Source organism: Bufo gargarizans, chromosome 11 (genome assembly GCF_014858855.1).
Source record: "Bufo gargarizans isolate SCDJY-AF-19 chromosome 11, ASM1485885v1, whole genome shotgun sequence".
Classification (NCBI taxonomy): Eukaryota; Metazoa; Chordata; class Amphibia; order Anura; family Bufonidae; genus Bufo; species Bufo gargarizans.
In genome coordinates, this window is record NC_058090.1 from 40,170,052 (window position 1) to 40,192,889 (window position 22,838).

Below are 22,838 nucleotides of genomic sequence, written 5' to 3' on the forward strand. Positions count from 1 at the left end.
CAGGCCCTCGCATATAATGTTTTAGAGGGTCAGCTCACCAGCAGGCCCTCACATATAATGTTTTAGAGGGCCAGCTCACCTGCAGGCCCTCGCATATAATGTTTTAGAGGGTCAGCTCACCTGCAGGCCCTCGCATATAATGTTTTAGAGAGCCAGCTCACCTGCAGGCCCTCGCATATAATGTTTTAGAGGGTCAGCTCACCAGCAGGCCCTCACCTACAATCTTTTAGAGGGTAAGCTCACCTGCAGGCCCTCGCATATATTGTTTTTGAGGGTCAGCTCACCAGCAGGCCCTCAACCATAATGTTTTACAGGGTCAGCTCACCAGCAGGCTCTCGCCCATAATTTTTTCAACGGTCAGCTCAGCAGCAGACACTCGCCCATAATTTTTTTGATGCTCAGATCAGCAGCAGGCACTCGCCCTCAATGTTTTAGAGAGTCAGCTCTGCAGCAGACCCTCACCCCTAATGTTTTAGATCGTCAGCTCAGCAGCAGGCCCTCGCCCGTAATGTTTTAGAGGTTCACCAGCAGGCCCTTGCACCTAATGTTTTTGAGGGTCACCAGCAGGCCATCAATCATAATTTTTCAAGGGTGTATGATACCCTCTTTTATGTGTAATAAAGGGTGTATTGTAGTGACGGTTCTTTGTCATTTTTGGCAGCCCTTTCACTTAGTGCATAGGCTTTATGAGTGTAGGAGTCCCACTACCTGAACAATTGTACCACAATGTGAATGAGGCCCTCCTTTATGTGATATACAGGTTGTATCAGAGTGCTCTTCCTTGTAATTTTTGGTAGCACTTTATATACAAGTAAATATACAGGAAAGAATGTTTCCTAACAATTTTTCCTCTAAAATCTATTTTATCTTCGGTTTTGTGCATATTAGTGTCAGTCTCTAAAAGTGGCGTACTACTCGGACAACATTGTTCCCAGCAGCGACCTGGGAGTCCAAGATGCATCCAGACATCCTCCTCATGCTGTTCCCGAACCATTTCAGTGGTGTTTCCATCAATTTCAGACCTTTTCCTATGATTAAGACATCCTCCTCTCTTCAGAGCAGGGGGCGCCTGGTTTAATGCTCGGGTTCTCCCATTGACTTCCATTGTGCTCGGGTGCACCCGAGCATCCCGAAGTGTTCTACCCGAACACCTGAGCACTTTGGTGCTCGATCAACACTAGTCATAAACACTTATCTAAGCCACATTCTTATCAGTAAGATAAGAATTGAGCTTTGATGAATGTTTATGATGTCAGAGATAAGGAGTCCTTCTGCTCTCCAGATGACGGAAAAGACAAAAAATCCACAGGCTGCTGCTAGAGTATCTCAGCTCAGTACAGTAAAAAGGATGCCATATTTTTAATAAAGACCAATTTTAAAAAAAGATTTTTAGCTCAAAATAAGTATAATGCAATAGTAATTTTAAAAATCGCCCCCAAAGGTGTACATAGCCTTGAGAGAGGTTTTCAGCGAGTTTAATATTGAGGACTTATCCTGAGAATAGGCCATCAGTATCTGATCAGTGGGGTCCAACCCCCCACCACCCCCATTGATCAGCTGTTTAAAGAGGCAGCGGCACGACGGTGAGCGTTGTGGCTCCTCACAGCTTACCAAGCACAGTGCCGTACATTGAAGCGACTGTGTTTGAATGGGACTGAGCTGCACAAAGGCCTAGGAAGAGGCAGCAGCGCTCACTGGAGTTGATCAGTGGGGTGCTGGGAGTCGTTCCCCCAGCGATTGGATATTGATGACCTATCCTGAGGATAGGTCATTAATATTCTATTCCCAGAAAACCCCTTTAAAGGGGTTGTCCATTTTAGAAAAATCTTTTTTATATACGATTATGGCCCTTTTTTCAGATCTGAAAAAAATCCAAATTTCAAATAAAAAAAATCCTGTCACATTTTTGGTAGCCCAATGAAAGAAAGCTGTAGAAATAAGTAGCATGCTAACTTATTGCTGTGGGTACTAGAAAAGCCTAGGGCTCCATAAATGACAATGGGACAAATGCTCATGTGGATCCACTGCAATTAAACCGTATATCCATGGCGAGGGCTGGAGGAGTCAGCCGCCGATCTCTGACACAGATTTTTTAGTAAATATGTCTTGGTCTACTAACAACGTGTGAACATATACCATTGGATTACATTTTGTATTTATAAGGAGGATACTATGTGCTGGATTATTATGTGGGAGGATGGGTGCTATAAACATCTCTTGCTTTAGATACAGACCACCCATTGTGGCATGCTGCGGGGAGACTAAAAACTTTACTTATTACCATCTCTCCTTACAAATAACACCTGATCGCTGGGGTCCCAGAATGGGGACTCTTTGTGATCTGCTTATTGTCAACTTATCCTTTTAGCAAAGTAGGGATTGTTAATAGCAGACAACTCTTTTAAAGGGCATCTGTCAGCAGATCTGTCCCTATGACACTGGCTGACCTGTTACATGTGAGCTTGGCAGCTGAAGACATCTGTGTTGGTCCCATGTTCATATGTGCCCGCATTGCTGAGAAAAATAATTGCCATTACACCCAGAGGCTCTGCTCTCTCTGCAACTGACTCACCCTCTGCACTTTTATTGATAGGGATCACATTTACACTGCCTGGTCCTGTCAATCAAAGTTCAGAGGGTGCAGCAGTTGCAGTGAGAGCAGAGCCTCTAGGTGTAACGGCAACTCCCCCATTGCTCCTAGAGGCTCATTTGCATAAATTAAAACATCATTTTCTCAGCAATAAAATCACATATGAACATTGACAGGGCCAAGCAGTGAAAAAAGTGATCACACCTGGCCCTGTTAATTAAAGTACAGAGGGTGTGACTGTTGCAGAGAGAGCTGAGCCTTTAGTTCACATTTCCGCTTTTCACTGACGTGTGCTGTCTGCAGAAAAAATTTCTGTGGACAGCACACGAACCCATCAATTTAAATGTGTCTGTTCACATTGCAGTATTTTTTTTACTGACCGTGGATCAGTAAAAAAAACACGGAGACATGCACTACTTTCATCCGTGATGCGGACCAAGCACACCCATTGAAGTCTATGGGTCCATGAAAAATACTGACACAACACGGATGGTATCCGTGTTGCGTCCATTTTTCACTGAAGACAAATGGATTCTTTGGAAATTAATTTTAAGCTGAGCAACTTCTGTGAATTATGGATGATACACGGATGGTAAAAACGGACACAACTACGGATCCTTCACGGACATGTTCACAGATGAAACACATGTTTTTTTTTTTAACGGAAGTGACACTGACATGGAAAAGTGAACGAGGCCTAATTGCTCCTAGAGGCTCATTTGCATATAATAAAACATCATCTTTCTCAGCACTGCGGGCACATATGAACATGGGACCAACACGGATGTCTTCAGCTGCCAAGCGCACATGTTACAGGTAAGCCAGTGTCATAGGTACAAAACTGCTGACAGATGCCCTTTAACAATAGTGTGAACAAAGGCTAACAATACCGTACTATAACTCACATTTCCCCTTTTTATTCAGTAGTAATTTTAATTATTTTTTATTATTCTCTATAAAAATAAAAGTTTCTAACCAGAGTCCAAGGACCAGAAAGGGGCCCTTGATCTGAGCATGTAGCCCCCTCTTGTTGTGCGAGTGTAAGCTCTGCAGATTTATTACATCACTTGAAGTGGAGTTAAACATCTTTAGTGAAGCCGAGATGGATAGCATCCGTAATGTGACAGTCCACGGGAAGCAGCCATTGTGTGAGGCCCGTGTCTCCTTTGTCCCAGTTTATTGTCTCCACTTCGTCTCTGGGCCTGTGTTTGTATTTGCTCAATAACCCATTGAGGAATCTGCCAAATACCCCATTGAGGACCCTGTGACCCGTAGACCGCCCGCTGTGGCTCGCTCTTGTCTTCCCTGAATGTATGGCTCAGCACTCAGCAGCAACATGGCTGCAGGAGGCTGAGCCGCTCGGAAGACGCCTATTCAAACACAGTTTAGAACAAATGGCGTCTGTCACCAGGCTCGTGTCCGAGAAAAGCGTGGTCTGTGTGTGCAGGACATTACGATTAGTGATGGATATTAGTCAGACAGGATTTCTATGTCTGGGAGCAAGGGAATTTTATTTTACTTCGGACTACTATTAGTGAAGCAGCGTAGTCTATTCTCCAGGCCATTGGCATGTGTATATGGTTTCTGTATATTTTTTTGCTCCATTGAGCATGACTACTAGCGTGTAAATACTGGAGCACATATGTCATGACTGTAACAGGGAGGCCCTGAAAAACGTAGCAGGAGACATTATTAAATAGCTGAGATGTTTTTAAAGGGCATCTGTCAGCAGTTCTGTCCCTATGACACTGGCTGATCTGTTACATGTGCACTTGGCAGCTGAAGGCATCTGTGTTGGTCCTATGTTCATATGTGCCCGCAGTGCTGAGAAAAATGATGTTTTAATATATGCAAATGAGCCTCTAGGAGCAACGGGGGCGTTGCCATTACACCTAAAGGCTCAGCTCTCTCTGCATCTGACGCACCCTCTGAACATGGGACCAACACAGATGCCTTCAGCTGCCAAGTGCACATGTAACAGGTCAGCCAGTGTCATAGGTACAAAACTGCTGACAGATGCCCTTTAACCCCTTACGGACACATGACGTACCGGTACGGCATGTTTCCCGAGTTTCCTTACTTCATGTGTTGTTCCGATCACCGCTGCCCGGCGGGCAGTGATCGGAACAAGGTGCCTGCTCAAATAATTGAGCAGGCACCTCGGCTAAATGCGCGGGGGGGGGGGGGGGGGGGGGGGGGGTCAATTCAGACCTGCGGTTTGCGGCTTTCTATAGTGCGGCGGCGGTGCCATCGGGTCCCCATGGGGCTGTGGGGGGGACCCGATGGCATGGAAGGCAGCGAGATGCATTCCTGAGGCATCTGCGCTGCCTTACGGTGGAGAGCCTGTGAGATCCTGCCCCCTGGATCTCACAGGCCCCGGAATCTGTATGAGTAATACACAGTATAACTCATACAGCCAATGCATTCCAATACAGAAGTATTGTAATGCATTGTAAAGGATTATACCCCCAAAAGTTCAAGTCCCAAAGTGGGACAAAAATAAAGTGAAAAAAAGTTGAAAAAATTAAGTCCCCCCCCCCCCCAAATAGGGGGGGGGGGGGGAGTATACATATTAGGTATTGCCGCGTCCGTATCGACTGGCTCTATAAATCACATGACCTAACCCCTCAGATGAACACCGTAAAAAATAAAAACTGTGCTAAATAAACAATTTTTTGGTCACCTTACATCACAAAAAGTACAACAGCAAGCGATCAAAAAGGTGTTTGCCCACCAAAATAGTACAAATCTAACCGTCACCTCATCCCGCAAAAAATGAGCCCCTACCTGAGACTATCGCCCAAAAAATAAAAAATCTATGGCTCAGAATATGGAGACACTAAAACATTTTTTGTTTGAAAACAGCTGTTAGGGTCCATTCACACGTCCTGTTTTTTTTCATCCTGAAAAACGGTCCGTTTTTTGCGGATCCGTTGTTCCTGAAAATGTTTCCGTATGTCATCCGTATGTCATCCGTTTTTTGCGGATCCGCAAAAAACGGGAGCATGTATACATTTCAATAATCAAATAAAGTTGTTTGGATTTCTTTGAAAAAAAATTGAAAAAAAAAAAAAAAAAAAAAATTTGTTATGTGTTTCCAGGAACGGAATCCGCAAAAAACGGATGACATACGGAATGACATCCGAATGTCATCCGTTTTTTGCGGATCCATTGACTTTGTATTGTACCAGGATCCGATTTTTCAGGACAAGAATAGGACATGTTTTATATTTAAACGGACATGCGGAACGGAACAACGGAAACGGACAGCACACATTGTGCTGTCCGATTTTTTCCAGGACCCATTGAAAATGAATGGGTCCAGATCTGGTCCTGATCTGTTCCTGAAAAAACGGAACAGATCAGGAAAGAAAAAACGGACGTGTGAATGGACCCTAACACTGTAAAAAATTAAAAATAAAAACTGTGCTAAATAACCATTTTTTGTCACCCTACATCACAAAAAGTGTAGTAGCAAGCGATCAAAAAGTCATATGCACCCCAAAATAGTGCCAATCAAACCGTCATCTCATCCCGCAAAAAATGAGACCTACCTAAGATAATCGCCCAAAAACTGAAAAAACTACGGCTCTCAGAATATGGAGACACTAAAACATGATTTTTTTTTGTTTCAAAAACTATATTAGGCCTCATGCACACGACCATGGTGATGGGGACGCTTCAAGTTAGAATATACTAAGAACTGTGTACATGACTGCCCCCTGCTGCCTGGCAGCACCCGATCTCTTACAGGGGGCTGTGATCCGCACAATTAACCCCTCAGGTGCCGCACCTGAGGGGTTAATTGTGCGTATCATAGCCCTCTGATGTGTGAACTGGGACTTCCAGAGACGGATCTGCCTGCCAGAATCCAGCGACGCTACTGTGAATGTAGCCTAAGCCACAGCCAACCCCTGATGTCTGAACAAACCCATTAAAAGTCAATGGGTACATGTGCTGTCCACGGAGAACATGGACAGAACACGTCTGTGATCGACTGAAGTGTGAACGAGCTCTTATAGTCAGGGAGCCAGGGCACACAAATTCGCAGCCCGCACCTCTTTGGTCTGCTTTTTGCACTAGACTCGTCTACAAAAAAACGTACAGGACACGGACGCCATCCCATTAGGTCTTGTGCACACGACCGTATTCTGCATCCGTGTCCGATTCACATTTTTTTTTTCTTTGCGGATTGTACACTCACCGCAAAACACAAAAAAGGTCTTATAAAATCGTGTTTTTAGCAAGCGGAACACGGATGCGTTTTACATCACGCGTCTGAATAAAGCCTCTTCTCTTATGGGGGCCAGGTGTGTATGTTGGGTGTGGCATTAGACTGTCATGTTGGAAGACTCCAAATATTTCCAAACGCATAGGAACCGCATGGACTAAGAACTCCATGCCGCCCGCGCACACGTTGTGAGGCATGTATTTCCAAACGCATAAGAACCGCACGGACTGAGCCCCCCGCACACACGTTGTGTAACATGAACTGATAGTAAGTAGCTCCAGATATTTCCAAACCGCACGGACTGAGCCCAGGCACACACTCAGGGAGGATTTCTCTCGCCATTGTGTCTCCGTCTGCCTGCTCATATCGGCGTACACATAAATCCACGTTTGTCCTCGGCCGGCTTCCGTAGTCTCCAGCTCCCTCCTCCCTGACTGCAGCCTGAGGAGAGGAATCAATCAGCGCTCAGGCAGCGGCTGGACAGGCACCGAGCAGGAGGTAAGTGTGTGCGGGCACGGGGAGCGGTACGTGGGCGGTAACGAGGCGGCCTGGGGTGAAGTGTGTGTGAATAGCGGCTCTTGTGTACGCTGCGTTATTACCTTGCGCTGGAATGTATTGTTCTCCTTATAACTGTGTGCGTTTAATGTGGAGGTGACAGCAGACTTTTACCTCAGGCTGCGGTTACACACGCGACTTCTGCCTGACCGTTATTGTTTTCACCTCACCTCCTGTGCATGGCCGAGATTATTCTGGACGTGGCCCCTTTAAGTTATTAAAGGCATTGGCCTCCTCTGAGGGTAGAGCGCCCCCACAGTGACCTGGCGTAGTTTTGCATTACATGGCAGGCCCATTGGCTTCTATAGGCAGAATTCAGTAATATCAGAAAGGAGTCCCTGGTGGGGAATTGTCCAGAATATTAATTGTCTGAGTTATTCACTTTTTGGTTAATTAATAACCTACCAGGCGCCTATTACAGGGGGGCATGACCCGGCTTTTCTGTGGCCCTGCCTGGTGACAGTCGGTATCACGGCACGTCCAGTCTGTGACCTGTACAACCTGTGGGGGTCCGGGGGGGGGGGGGGGGGGAACCACTTTAATAATTGTGATTGTAATAAACTAAATAATATAATAATGAATAAAACATAATCTAAAATAACAGAACAGTAATGGACGTTCACCAAGTACCCAATATCTGCCCTGGTGCTCAGTCAGTTATGTGTTTACCACAGGGGATAGCGGTTGTACCTTTACATAGGGAAAGACAATGCAAATATGTCTTCAGTTATGTAAAGTCAGCGGCTTATATTTTTTTTTGAAGGGGGGGGGGGGGGGGAGAAAACAAGATACCTTTAAATCTTCGATGCGACAGGATGCCTGTTCTGTTTCATCCTGTTGCCATTTACTGCTATTGTTTAAAAAGCAGGATCCTTCTGGATCCTGTTCCCCCATTTCTAGAGATCACGTCTGTGGATTGTAGGAATACCTCTTTAAGAGGGCATCTGTCAGCAGTTTTGTACCTATGACACTGGCTGACCTGTTACATGTGCGCTTGGCAGCTGGAGGCATCTGTGTTGGTCTCATGTTCATATGTGCCCGCAGTGCTGAGATTTTTTTAAAAATAATATATGCAAATGAGCCTATAGGAGCAACAGGGGTGTTGTCGTTACACCTAGAGGCTCTGCTCTCTCTGCACTCTCCACAGGGCGAGGCAGTGGAAACGTCATCATACCCAAGTCATATGACTTCAGATGGCGTGGCAGTTTCAGTGAAGGCGGAGCCTCTAGGTGTAAGCGCAACTCCCCCGTTGCTCCTAGAGGCTCATTTGCATATATTAAGACTTAATCTTTCTCAGCAATGCGAGCACATATGAACATGGGACCAACACAGATGTCTTCAGCTGCCAAGTGCACATGTAACAGGTCAGCCAGTGTCATAGGGACAAAACTGCTGACAGATGCCCTTTTTAAAGAGGTATTCCTAGAATCCACAGGGTCGGTCATAAAGGTCCAGTCACATGATCTCTGGAAAGGGAGGCTCTGAGCCTCCAATTCTTGCCAAAATGAGGAGTCTGAAAAGGGCAGTGGGCGATGGGGGAAGATAGCCCAGCACTATGCTCCGCTATCTCTGTCAGTCCTTAGGCTTTGAATGGAGAGGCCGCTCTTTATCACCACCTCCTCACTGCCACCATGAAGCCAGTTGTATCAGTGGGGACAGGTGATAAATATTAATAGTGGAAATACCTCTTTAATGGTAATTTTCCCATCACTCTCTTTCTAACACACTAAGAACCAGCCCTGTACATCACATGGATCCAGAGATCTCCCCAGTCATTGCTCCAATTACTCTGCTAAATTTATTCCAAGCTGGCAGCTCAGTGGGCGTGTCCCTTGCACTGGAGGAAACTGAGCATGTGCGTCCACCTCAGTGAGCAGGACAGAGAAAAGAGCAAACAGCAGGTGGCGCCATACAGATAGAGTACAGTGAATAGCTCAGTGGCTATATAAATGTTTAATTACATGCAATTGCAAAAGTATTCAGATCCAGGTGCTGGTTTGAAAAATGCAGAATATATTTTTTTGTGGTTCCCCCCCCCCCCCCCCAAAAAAAAAAAAAAAAGCCCAACAGGATGAAAAACATGGTGTGAACCTAGCCCTACTTCCATCATACCATGGGACAGGTGACTGCCATTAGCACGGTAGTGATCAGCTCGCTATGTGGAACTGAATTTCGCGGTCCCTGATGGGTCTCGGCATGCAGCGCTTATACCCAGTAGGAATGCATTCGTCACACCTGGGAAAACGCAGCCAATTTCAGTGAAAGTCGATGCTTGAGAAGAGACCAGTCTGATGGCTTAATTTGAAACGCGTTGTCTTGCAGAAGTTGTGCATCTTCCTCCCATGCTCCAGTAGCTTTTATAGGTCGGCGCAGTTTATATAGGGTTAATGCAGAACACACTATATAGCGGTACGTAGTGTTTGTACAGTGCTGTGTACACACGCATCGCCTGGACGGTATGTACACAGGCTTATGGGGAATGCACAGGCTGCCGCGTTGTGTCCTATCAATACTCACGTGTCAGAGAACAAAGAAGGGGTGAATGATCCTCTTAATATTCATGACTTACCCGGACCCTCGGCAAGTGACGGCGGAGACGGCCACCTTGTTATCAGGGATGTCCGAGGTCAAGTTTCTCGTGTCGGATGATACACGGAGGGGATCAGTTTCAGCCGTGCAGGACTCTCAGGTTACTATAGTACTCTTAGGCCTCTTTCACACAAATGTGTGATGGCCGCGTCCGTGCTGCGGACTGCATATTGTGGTCCGCAATGCACGGGCACCCACCATGGGCCAGCCACATGCAGATTGCGGACCCATTCACTTAAATGGGGTCCGCGATCCGTCTGTTCCGCAAAAAGATAGGACAAGTTCTATCTTTTTGCGGAACGGAATCCCACAAAAGCACTCCATAGTGCTTACGTTCCGTGGTTCTGTTCCGCACCGCATCTTCGGTTTTGCAGACCCATTCAAGTGTCCCGTGTATTGCGGACCGCTGTATGCGTGCTGCAATACGGCCACGGGGGTCACAAGGTCATGTGAAAGAGGCCTTATAGGAAGGCTGCTCCGATCTATGGCGTTTTCAAGGGGCAGTATCAATGTGAGCGTGCTAAGTGATATATTCTGTGCAGATATTGGGGTGTCTGTGGACACGAAATGTGTACGTGACTAGTACATTTTAAAGGGGATGTCTCAAGAAAAATATTCTACAGTTTTCAAACCAGCACCTGAATGTGAAAGTAATTAAAAACTTTGCGTAGCCAGCGAGTTATTCAATAAATTCTACCTGTATAGCGCCACCTGCTGTTTGTTCTTTTTTTTTTTCTTCTCTGTCCTGCTCACTGAGATGGCTGCACATGCTCAGTTTCATTCTTCAGCTGCCCCCTGTGCTGTGATAGGGAGAGCAGGGACACGCCCCCTGAGCTGCAGCAGAAAGGACACTCCACTTGAGGTGCCAGTTTGATATAAATCTAGCAGAGCAATGAATGGGGAGATCTCTGGATCCATGTGAGGTACAGGGCTTAGAAAGAGGTTGCCGTGTACTATAGGATGTCTGATTTAAGTTTTTACATTAGTCATGGGAAAACCCCTTTAATGTATGCGGTGGGCGCTTCCCCATTACATATTATTATTATTATTATTATTATTATTTATTATTAAAGCGCCATTCATTCCATAGCGCTGTACATATGATAAGCTGTGCACATACATAACAGACAATTGTACTAATCATAAACAAGATGAGTTACAAACTGGTACAGAAGGAGAGAGGGCCCTGCCCGTGAGGGCTCACAATCTACATGGTATGGGAGAAGGACACAGTAGGTGCGGGTTAAGTTGGTCATGGCGGTATAGAGGCAGCAGGGTCACTGGTTGTAGGCTTGTCTGAAGAGGTGGGTTTTCAGGTTTCTTTTGAAGGATTCCACTGTAGGTGAGAGTCTGATATGTTGGGGTAGCGAGTTCCAGTGTGTCGGGGATGCACGGGAGAAATCTTGGAGTCGATTGTGGGAAGAGGCGATCAGAGGAGAGGAGAGAAGGAGGTCTTGTGAGGATCGGAGAGTGCGTGTGGGGATGTATCGGGAAAGTAGCAGAGATGTAGGGAGGGGACAGGTTATGGACGGCCTTGTATGCGTTTGTCAGTACTTTGAAGTGGATTCGTTGGGCAATGGGGAGCCAGTGAAGGGATTGGCAGAGGGGAGAGGCAGCGGAGTAATAGGGTGAGAGGTGGATTATGCTTCAGGGTTCGAGGGGTCCCCTGTTCTCCAGCATTAGGACCTGCACCTATCAGACACTTATGCTGTATACTGTTGGCAATTGTATATTGGGCATATGTATCTCTGCTGAGATGACGCCTTTAACGGGTTGTTCAACACTTTACAAGTCATGGCCTATCAGAATAGGCCATCACCATCTGATCAAGGGGGGGTCTGACACCCCTCACACCAGTGACTTGGTGCCAGAACTGGTTACTGCAGCACCATTCCCACTGAAGTGTATTGGAGCAGCACTGCAGTATCCGGCTCCATCCACTATACAATGGACAGTGCTGTGCAGTACAGGCGCCAACCTCCTGCTCAGGAACTACCGCTGAGAGTTAGGCTACTTTCACACTAGCGTTTTTTTGAGGATCCGTCATGCATCTGCAAAAACGCTTCCGTTACAATAATACAACAGCATGCATCCATCATGAACAGATACGTTTGTATTATCTTTACCATAGCCATGACAGATCCGTCTTGAACACCATTGAAAGTCAATTGGGGATGGATCCGTTTTCTATTGTGTCGGTGAAAACGGATCCGTCCCCATTGACTTACATTGTGTCAGAACGGATTCGTTTGGCTCCACTTCGTCAGGCGGACAGAAAAACGCTGCAGGCAACGTTTTGGTGTCCACCTCCAGAGCGGAATGGAGACTGATAGGAGGCAAACTGATGCATTATGAGCGGATCCTTTTCCATTCAGAATGCATTAGTGCAAAACTGATCCGTTTTGGACCGCCTGGGAGAGCCCTGAACGGATCTCACAAACTGAAAGCCAAAACGCCAATGTAAAAGTAGCCTGAATCGCTCCATTCAGCTCTATGGGGCTGCTGGAGATAGCGGAATACAGTGCTTGCCAATTATCGCTCCGATAGAGATGAACGGAGCAGCAGTGCCCATGCCCGGCCCATTAAGGGGAACCCACCATCCAGATACTCCTCATTTAACTATGTGCGTTACCTTAGTTCCAGCATGTTGTCCCCAACGCTGCTGCTGTTCTCGGTTTTTGTGAGGATATCCACTTTATTCCCTGCATCCTTGGCGTCATGGCTGCTGCGCCCAGATCCTGCCTTCTGACCCTTGATTGATATTTTAAGAGCTGTGGCAACATCATCCCCTCGCCTCTCCATATCTCGCACACATCTCGCGCAGCCGCACTCTTTTTTATTTTATTTTATTTTTTCCTCCTCCAGGGCGCCTGTGAAACTAGGTGTGCTGCTTCTGGCTCTAGCGCCAGACAAGGGGGACGGCGCTCGCCTGGATGGTTTGCGCTCATCCAGGATGGAGAGAACCCGGGGTGCATTATCCGTTTTGTCTGGCGCATGTGCAGAGGAGCTATACACCCAGCTTTACTGTGCAAGTGCCCTGTTGGCGATACGGAGAGGGGATGATGTTGTCACAGCTCTGAAAAAGCAATCAAGGGGCAGAGTTTGGGCACAGCTACCATGACCCAGTGGATGTGAGAGCCCGCTTTCTTGACTTGAAAGTGCTCATTATCATATGACGAGAGCGCGGAATTAAGTGGACTCTCTGAAAATGAAAAGCACAAAACCAGAGAAACTGTACCGTCAGGTAATGCGTATAGTAAATATGGAATATCTCGATGACAGGTTAGCTTTAAGTTTGGGGTGCCTGTGGGGTACAGGGCCGCCTTTCGAGTGGTTGTGGGGCTCCCTACAGTAGGACCCCCACTAATCTAATAGTAATACCCTCTCCTGTAGAAAGGATGTGACAACCTGAAATTATCGGAATACCCCTTTTAAAGAGGACCTTTCGTGGTTTTATATTAATTGAGATAAATACCTTTATTTGCGGGGTACCGCTGATGCTGCCACCCTGCCTGATATTTTTTCTTTTTAAATACCGCTCCTGTGCCCCCCTGTATTTTTCACGCTCCGTATGCTAATACTGAGCATCGGTACAGGGAGGAGGAGACACCAGGGTTTCACAATAGGCGTCTCCTTCTCCCTGGCTGTGACGCTTTCCGCTGTGATTGGATCACGGCACAGCCAGGGAGGAGGAGACGCCCATTGAGAAACCCTGGCGTCTCCTCCCTGTACCGATTCTCAGTATTAGCATACGGAGCGCGAAAAATACAGGGGGGCACAGGAGCGGTATTTTAAACAAAAATCAGGCAGGGTATCAGCATCAGTGGTACCCCGCAAGTAAAGGTATTTATCTCAATTAATACAAAACCGTGCCCTGCAGGGATATTGGACGGGGATAGTCAACTTAATCAATAAAATATACAGTGCTAATCATAGACTAGATCCCAGATTGTGCCTACTTGGTATGTTGGATACGGACAATTTACAGGATTCTATTAATCCCAACTGTATCAGGCACGCAAAACTCTTGCTGCTAAGTGGATACAGACGCTTCCCCCGAACATTACTGAATTCATTGCAAGAATGAATACGATTATAAGGTTGGAGAGGGGAGTATATATGAAACGTAACTGTCTTTCAAAATTTGACAATATCTGGGGCCCTTGGATAGACAGATCGGGTGTCTGCAGCTCTTGGCTGACTCTGCAGAATAGCCTAAGGATTTTCTCGGGCTAAGGCCAAATGCACGCGGCCGTGAGCGGTCCGTGGTATGCTGGCCTGGATTCCTGCTGACAGCAGAAGCGCTACGGTGTCATTGGTTGCTATGACGCCATGCGCTTCACGCCGCCGCTGCACTACAGTAATACACTGGTATAGATCATACCAGTGTGTTACTGTAGTGCAGCGGCGGCATGAAGCGCCGCTGCACTACACTATAGTACAGGATGCAAGGAATTTTGTAACATGATAAATGTTTATTTTGTACAAAACCAATAAAAATGTATCTGATAAAAAAAAAATCCAAAACCATGAAAGGTCCTCTTTAATACCTAGGCAGCCTTGCCATTCAGGGTCATGGTGAAGTTGGGTGAGCACGCCCGCTGAAGCCAAAACACAAACAAACTGTTCTCACCTTTAGGCCTCGTGCACGCCACCGTAATTTTGGCTAACGTCCGATCCGCATTTTTGCGGTTAAGACGTGGACCCATTAATTTCTATGAGGCAGCAAAAAATGCGGACAGCGCGCAGATGTCATCCGTGTGGCCATTCCACAGATTATAGAAAGCTTCCTATTTTTGTCTATTTTGCGAACAAGAATAGGCATTTCCATAATGGGGTGCACACGGCCAGTATCTGTACTGTATTTTGTGGATCCGCGGTTTGCAGACTGCAAAATTCATACGGTTGTGTGCATGAGGCCTTATGGTTTATCTGAAGAAGGTCAGTCTTCACTGATGTGAGCGTGTCTGTGTAGAGTATTTTAGGTGGACTTCCCCTTTAAAGAGTGGGTTACGGTATTAGTTCACTTGCTGCTTTGTGGTGTGCCCAGCACATGACTGCATTGTAGACTTGTCTGCGGGTTATATACTGCATTCATTTACAGACTAGAATTGTTGCTGTGAAGCTCGGCCTCCCATGGTTCGTGTGAGTGCACAGTACACTGCCAGCCCTGCACCGCCATACAGTCCCCGCTCAGCCCTTCTAACGCCTTCTGCTCTCTCTCTTATTTCAGGTTGCCTGTGAGAAGGATCTGACAGCGATTCCCTGCACCCAGCCCATCCTCCTCCTGGTAACAAAAGCCAGCAATATGGGGAGTCACACTGGCATCAGCAGCACATGCTGACGGGCACAGCGGCCCTGTGCCTGAACCGTCTGCACGATGTGACAATGCAGTGGGACTGATTGTCTGGTGCCTGGAAGGAAAGTGCACGTTTTATTTTTTAACTTATTTTTAGACCCTAAATTATGGCTACAGTAGAAGCTGGAAGCACCATTACCAGTCGCCTGAAAAATCTGCTCCGCTCACCATCCATAAAGCTGAGGAGACACAAGCCTGGGGGCAGGAAGGAAGATATTGGTAGCAAGGTGGGTATATGAAGAATGGCTTGTGTGTGTAAAATTTTATATACCTGTGTGTATATGTATGTGTGTGTGTATATCTATATATCATTTTTGTTTATATTTTTTTTTACTAATTGCTGTCTACTATTATTTTACATGGTATATTGTCTACTTGGGTTCAGTCACATGCTTTTCCCCCCTAAAACTACCCAATAATTTTTTGTTTTGTTTTTACCATTTTTATGGTACTTATACTTTTACTTTAGTATGCTTTATATACTATGTTGGACATCTGTTATTAATTTTTTTTCTTTTCTTTTTTTTTAAATATAGAGTTTCATTTTTCAATGTAATGAAAAGGCTCGGTTTACATTACTGTTATTACAGGCACCCAGCTTTCCTAGAGCCCTGAATATCAAAGCAGACTTGACATTCAGAGCTGTAGAAAAGATGGAGAACGCCCTCTGTCGCTGTGGCCATATTGGTTTTGCTTTCTAAGAAACAGACCCTGAGAAATAGTTGAATGTTTAGGAGAAGAGGACGCCACAGACTTTTCTTGCTGCAGATTTCACAATAAGGGCTCATTTACAGAGCTGTAGTTTCACGTCCACATCTGATCCGTATTTTTTGCAGATTGAATGCAGACCCATTCATTTCGATGGGGCCGTAATAGATGCGGACAGCACACCGTGCGCTATCTGCTTCCGCATGTCTGTTCTGCCGCAAAAAAAAAAAATAGAACATGTCCTGTTCTTGTCTGTTTTGTGGCCACAAGGGTAGGACATTTCCACAGAAGTTTAAAAATAAATGGTGGCATACACTTGGCCAGGATCTATGATTTGCCACTGCAAAACGCTTACGGACGTGTTCATGAGCCCTGAGAGCTACGCGGCAACGTATTGTGACATCACATGTAATAATGGGGACTGCGATGCAACCAGTTGCAATGTAAAAGTTGGAATTTTAGTCACATGTCTCAACTCGCCCACAACTTTACGGTTATAGACCACAATGCAAGTTTTGTCTGCCTGCAACTTTTCAGCATTTTTGGTTTTGTGTTTTACAGCCAAATTATACCTCTAGAATTGTCGCGCTACAGCAAGTTGCAGACAAATCGCCCTGTACCTCACATGGATCCAGAGATCTCCCCATTCATTGCTGCAATTATTCCGCTAGATTTATTGCATGCTGGCAGCTCAGGGGGATGCACTCTCAGGGGGGCATGTCCTTTCTGCTGCAGCTGGTGGTAGTTAAAGGATGGAACTGAGCATGTATGTCGACTGCAGTGACTGCCATTTTTCTAAATTCTCTAACGGCAGGTGGCGCTATACATATAGAGTACAGTGAATAATTCAGTGGCTATAATAAATGTTTAATTACATGCAATTACAAAAGGATTCAGATCCGGGTGCTGGTTTGAAAACTAGAATCTTTTTTTGTGGGACAACCTGTTTTAAAGGGGTTGTCAGCTGTTAATATTAATAAACTATCGTCAAAATAGGTCCTCAGTGTCTGATTGGTCGGGGACCGGCACCCCGCTGTTCAGCTGTTTGACGAGGACTTGGCGCTCTCAACTTCATCCTCCTCCTTAGGCTACATTCACACGACCATATCTGTTCCACATCCACAAAAAATACGGATGACGTCCGTTTGGCATCCGCATTGTGGTTCGCATTCTATCTGCAAATAAAAGGGAATGCATGATGCCTTAGGCCTCTTGCACACGACTGTATGGCTTTTTCAGTATTTTGCGGTCTGCAAAAAAAATGAATCCGCAAAACATACGGATGACGTCCTTGTGCATTGCGTTTTTTGCGGAACAAAACAGCTGGCCCCTGATAGAACAGTACTATCTTTGTCCGTTATGCGGACAATAATAGGACATGTTCTATCTTTGAACGGAGATACGGAAACGGAAGGCATTCGCAGTACCTTCTGTCTTTTTTGCGAATCTATTGAAATTAATGGTTCCGTATACGGAATGCAAAAAACTAAACGGAAGAAAAAAACGTTTGTGTGCAAGAGGCCTTAGACTGCGCTTCGTCTCAGGATTGCAGTGTAATGACGAGTACTCGCTCAAGTGAATGGAGGGAGTACTTGTAATGACGCTACACCACCGCTCTACAGGAGACAAGGCGTAGTGTAAGGACGAGGAAGTGGTCCTCGCATGAAGTGCCGATCCCCGTCTTGCAGCTGATCGGCGTGGGTGTCGATATTGATATTGATGAACTATCCTGATGATAGATCATCATTGTTAATGGCTGAACAACCCCTTTAAGTCGGCACAAATTAATTGGGAAAACCATATAAATAGAATTGTCTGCCATGTTCCAGGAAACAGTGCCCCATTTGTCTCTGTCTGGTATTGCAGCTCTGTCTCCTCTATATGGACAAAGAACAAGTGTTGCTTTTTTTAAAATAGGTGGGCACCAATGTTTTTTCTAATTTCCTTTAATAACTATTGAGCGATACTTTCTGATTTTACGAGTAAACATCTCCCATACGGTCGTCTGTCTTAAAATTGTTTTGCATTCTGTGTGCGGTTGATTGAAGCTGGACACAGATGGACAGATGCCTCGCAGACGTTGACTGTGGATGGGACGTCTGCCCATCGCTGTGCCAGTCGGACTTCCAGCAGAGGTACCAGCCTGAGTGATCAGTAAACAGCAGCTTGGTTTATCGGCAGGAGAACGTGGCAGCCGCTGTTAATTGGCACCCATAGAAATCAGTGGGCTATCTGTGTGTTGTTGGATGAAGTGGATCCTCTCCGGTAGCGACCCTCCTTTCTACATAATAAGAGGGGGGGCTCGAGTCAGCGTCCTGCACTCTAATAACACATCATGCGTGTTCTAACCAGACACTTAATGATGGAGTGGGCTATTGTACACCCCGAACTGATATAGCAGAGGTTTGGTTGTGTAAATGGAATTGCTATAATGTGCTGTGTGAGTGTGAAGACCGGACACGTGTAGTTCCCGTGTATGTGTGTAATCTATAGCCCTGTGCTCTGTATGCAGTGCTATATAGCCTGTAACGCCCATGATTACATCATACTGATTTTTAAAGGTAAGGGATCCCTTTTTTTAGAGCAATTTTTATTTTTATTTTATTTTTTTTCATTCTTGCACTCTACTCCTTTTGGGGCTAAAAATATATATTTTTCAGTTGGTATTTATTAAAAACTTGAAGCAGTTTTTGTGTATTTGCAGAGTAGCCGGCTATCTATTGACACTGAGTCCTGTCAGAGACCGCTTTGTAGGCCTTATCTCTGCACTTCTGATGGCTCCTACACACTGAATATAGGCCAGTTCTTATCAAACTGATAGGAATATGTTTAAAGGAATGGAAAATGATGACCTACGATAGGGCTACAGACCGAGCCGTGTGTGTGTGTGTAAACAGATAGAAAATATACAGAAACTGAGAGCTGTATAGAGAAAACAAATACTTTTTTTTTTTTAAGACCAATTGAAAAAAAAATGATTTTTAGTTCAAATGTAGTAAAATGCTATAATAAAAAATGTGTCCATAGCCTTTAAACTTGTAAGCAAATGACCCCACACTTGTTGTTTTAGTTTAATTTGTTGCGTACTTTACGCTGGGCTGAAAGTACAGTGACCCGCCGCCGTCACCACCACATAGCCTTGACGGGTGCAACGCCTAGAAGTGTGTGTATATGTATCAGTAATGTGGCGGTGCACCTTGGATGACGTTTTCCACTAGGTCCACATGATAATTACTGTGACAGCCCAGGTTTTGTCTGGTGTGCATACAACTAGGTGGCGGAAGTTTGCATGTGACGCCCATGGGCCACCACTGCAAAATAACATTGTCAACATTTACCAGCCGATAGATGCCAAACACTATGTGAACATAGCCTTCTGTCTTCTTTTATACCGGCTGCCTTCAGGACTCGGCATTGTTTGCACACCACCTTTGCTAGAGTCCTACCGTGCCCATTACATAACTCTGCAGATTTGCTATTCAGGAGGCTGGGAAAGCTGGGTGACGACTAATGAAGTCCTATTTGCTTCTGGATTTCCCAGGAAATTGATACTGATAGGATAATGTATGGCGGTAACAGAAAACCGCACATATTTTCTGTAAGTTGCGGCAGCCATTATCTATTATCACATTGTTTATATGAGTTTTCGGTCTGATATTCCTATATAGGCTCTTTTTACACTAGATGGTGTTTAGCTCTTCTTTTACATGCTTTATGGTTGCTCAATCAGTGTAGAAATTGCAGTTTCTGGTTCATTTGAGGTCACCCCACATAAATGTCATTAAAATACCCCGTGTGATGGGAGCGAGAGCAGTGCAGAGGACGACTACAAAGACTCCCATGTTTACTCTGTCACCAGACGCTGCAGCCAGTCTTTATACTGCCACGCTGAGGCCTTTACCGCCTGTCACCTGCTATGGCAGCTCCACACTGGTGCCAACATACAGCTGTATAGAAGGGGATGTCTTCCAGAATAAATATATACAGAAGCCTTAAAAAACTGGATATCTCGCCAGCTGCGGTAAATAGGACGTCCAGGAAGGAATCTCCTGCTCGGATATACCGGACCAGAGAGTCCCCAAGTATGAATTCACATGTGACATATTTGTTTGTGTCCTTAAAGGGGATTGCTCATCTCAGACATTAATTGCTGATGGGTAGGATATCCGTAGGGGGTCTCGCCTCCAGGACTTGCTCCTTTCTCCAGAACCTGGCCTCCAAAGTGAAGGGAGAGAGCACCGCGCAGGCACCTTGTGCTCTCCATTCATCACTAGGGAAGTTCCAAAAATAGTGATGGAGGGTGGCCTACTCTGGGACCCGCACCTACCTGACAATGAGGGCATATCCTAGTGATGAGACAATCCCTTTAACATCCAAAGGCTGAAGACCTGTCCTGGTTATAACCTATTGACACGGATTGAGCCGAGTACCTGTGTCTGCACCACGTGATTGGGGCAGGTTGTTGTCCTCTGAACGTACGATGACTCTTTCACTGGCAGCAAGCAGTGATCTTGAACATATCTTTGAATTATACAGTGATGATCGTTTTACAGTCATTCAGACGTCAGGACCCTTTCGACATGATATGAAGATGACGACTTGCATAATGCGGTTATGGGCCAAAAAGGGTCTAACGATGATTTTCTCCCCACGCTTGGTGGCCACCACTTATCTCCTGGTGTAATGTCCTACCCTGGTTTTCCCTTATGTTTCATCACATGGACAGCTTTTAGTGCAGCTACATAAGCAAGTGTCCTCACAGAACTTGTCAGACGGCGTGACTGTCACATGCTCAATCCCAATCTACACCCGGTCTAACTGCATCATAATATTTGCACAGTCTTCCTTTTCCTTTAAAGACCTCGTGCTCCACAAGGTATCTCCACATCTGCACATGAAGCAGCCTCATGACTTTTACAAATTCAATTTAATTTTGCAGACTACTCAGACTCGTCCACACACAGCTGCATTCAGTTAAAAGATGGCGTCATGGCAGACTTGTCTTGGTTGAGGTGCGCTGTCCACGTGAAGGCAGCGGTTTTGTTGCTGCTTTCCCTTTAAGAGATAGGCGGTGGACCTGTTCTCCACCGCAGTCCTCGTAAATGCCTCCACCGACGGGATGTAGCCCCAACATTGCAAACTGACTAGGATCGGTCTAGGAGTCATCCCATCTTCTGCAGATGTACATGGCCTCCTCAGCATCTTCAGCCTTGGCGTTCTTTGCACGTTCTCCTGAGATTTGCAGGGTCTTTCTCGCCTCTTCTCACGGCCTCGAAAAAGTGATGCTCTGGTTTTGTGGAAAATGGCTTTTAGGAGATATTTACAGGTCAGTGGGCAATGAAAAAAAGCCGTACTTGGACGTCGTTGTGAATTTGCCTGAATGCCAAGTAGGCAACTTGGATTTCTCTCGTCATCAGCGCGGCGCTTGGGCACGGTGACATGTACTAGAATGGGATCAGCAACCTTCAGCACTCCAGCTGCTGTGAAACTACAAATCCCAGCATGCATACTTGCACAGCTGCTCTCCCATAGAAGTTAATGAAGCATTCTGGGAAGTGTAGTTTCAGAACAGCTGGAGGTTGCTGATCCCTGTACTAGAGACGAGGAGGGGCGGAGAAGCCCATAACTATGCCTGCCATTGTGGGAGGGGCCCATAACTATGCCTGCCATTGTGGGAGGGGCCCATAACTATGCATGCCATTGTGGGAGGGGCCCATAACTATGCCTGCCATTGTGGGAGGGGCCCATAACTATTCCATGCCATTGTGGGAGGAGCCTGAGCTTTAGCTATCCCTGTCCCCTCTGAAGTATTCATGGGTGTAGTAGCACCAGTACCTAGCTGTTACCTAAAGATGATTATGTAAAAAAAAAATATATTCTCTTGTTGCCATGTAAATATTGAAAATGCTCTTCTGCCTGTCCAAATCTCCCTCACATCAGTTTTAAAGACCACCTGTCAGCAGGATCAACCCGATTGAACCAGACATACTGTCTATCATGGTTCAGAGATGTTCCTGAGACAAACACTTTAAGACTACATTCACATGACCGTATGTGTTTTGCTGTCTGCAAAACACTGATCCACAAAAAAAGTACTGCATCAGTTTTTTTGGGATCCGTTGTAACATTGCCTGTCCTTGTCTGCTAAACAGAAAAGAATAGGACATGGTTTATTTTTTTGTGGGGCACTGGAACGGACATATGGATGCGGATAGAGTTGTACCAGGTATCGAAGTTTCCCCCTGTGCCACTGCCACCAATTTTATAACAATAACATGGCGCTGCGATCCCCAGAAATTAACCCCTCTGGTGCGGCGCCCGCTGCCTACCCTTACATTAACGTGTTAATTATATTCATTGGTGGCGCAAGTATTATAACTATAATCATCGCTGGCGCAGTTGCCACAGGCGCACCTTTCCCCCCCCATCCCTATTGTTATATTCATTGATGGCAATGGCCACAGGGTCCCCTCCTCCTCATTGGTGGCAGTGTCATCTTCCGGTCGGAGACCCAGCAGTGTAATCCAGGGGCTCCGATCGGTTACCATGGCAACCAGGACTGAAGCCCTGGCTGCCATGGTCAGCTCCCTGCTGCTGTGTGCGCTATGCACAGGGCAGCAGGGAGAGTGTGAAGTCCTGCTCACCCTAATAGAGCCCATAAGGGGGCTAATAGTTAGTAACTAAAAAGTAAAAAATAAAAATTTAAAAAATACTAAAAGTTTAAATCGCCCCTTTCCCAATTTTACATATAAAATATATAAACAATAATAAAAAAAAATGACATATCACCACGCCCGAAAGTGTGG

General features: G+C 45.8%; 1 protein-coding gene across 1 annotated transcript in view; it reads left to right on the forward strand.

Annotated features, from left to right (window-relative positions):
* Positions 1-7,240: 7,240 nt before the first annotated feature.
* The window catches only part of MAPKBP1 (mitogen-activated protein kinase binding protein 1), a 136,786-nt gene continuing 121,188 nt past the window's right edge, over positions 7,241-22,838 (forward strand). The window contains 2 exon segments of the mRNA XM_044271254.1: positions 7,241-7,319; positions 15,199-15,551. Of these exon segments, the coding sequence (XP_044127189.1) occupies positions 15,432-15,551 (120 nt within the window). The 5' untranslated portion in view covers positions 7,241-7,319; positions 15,199-15,431.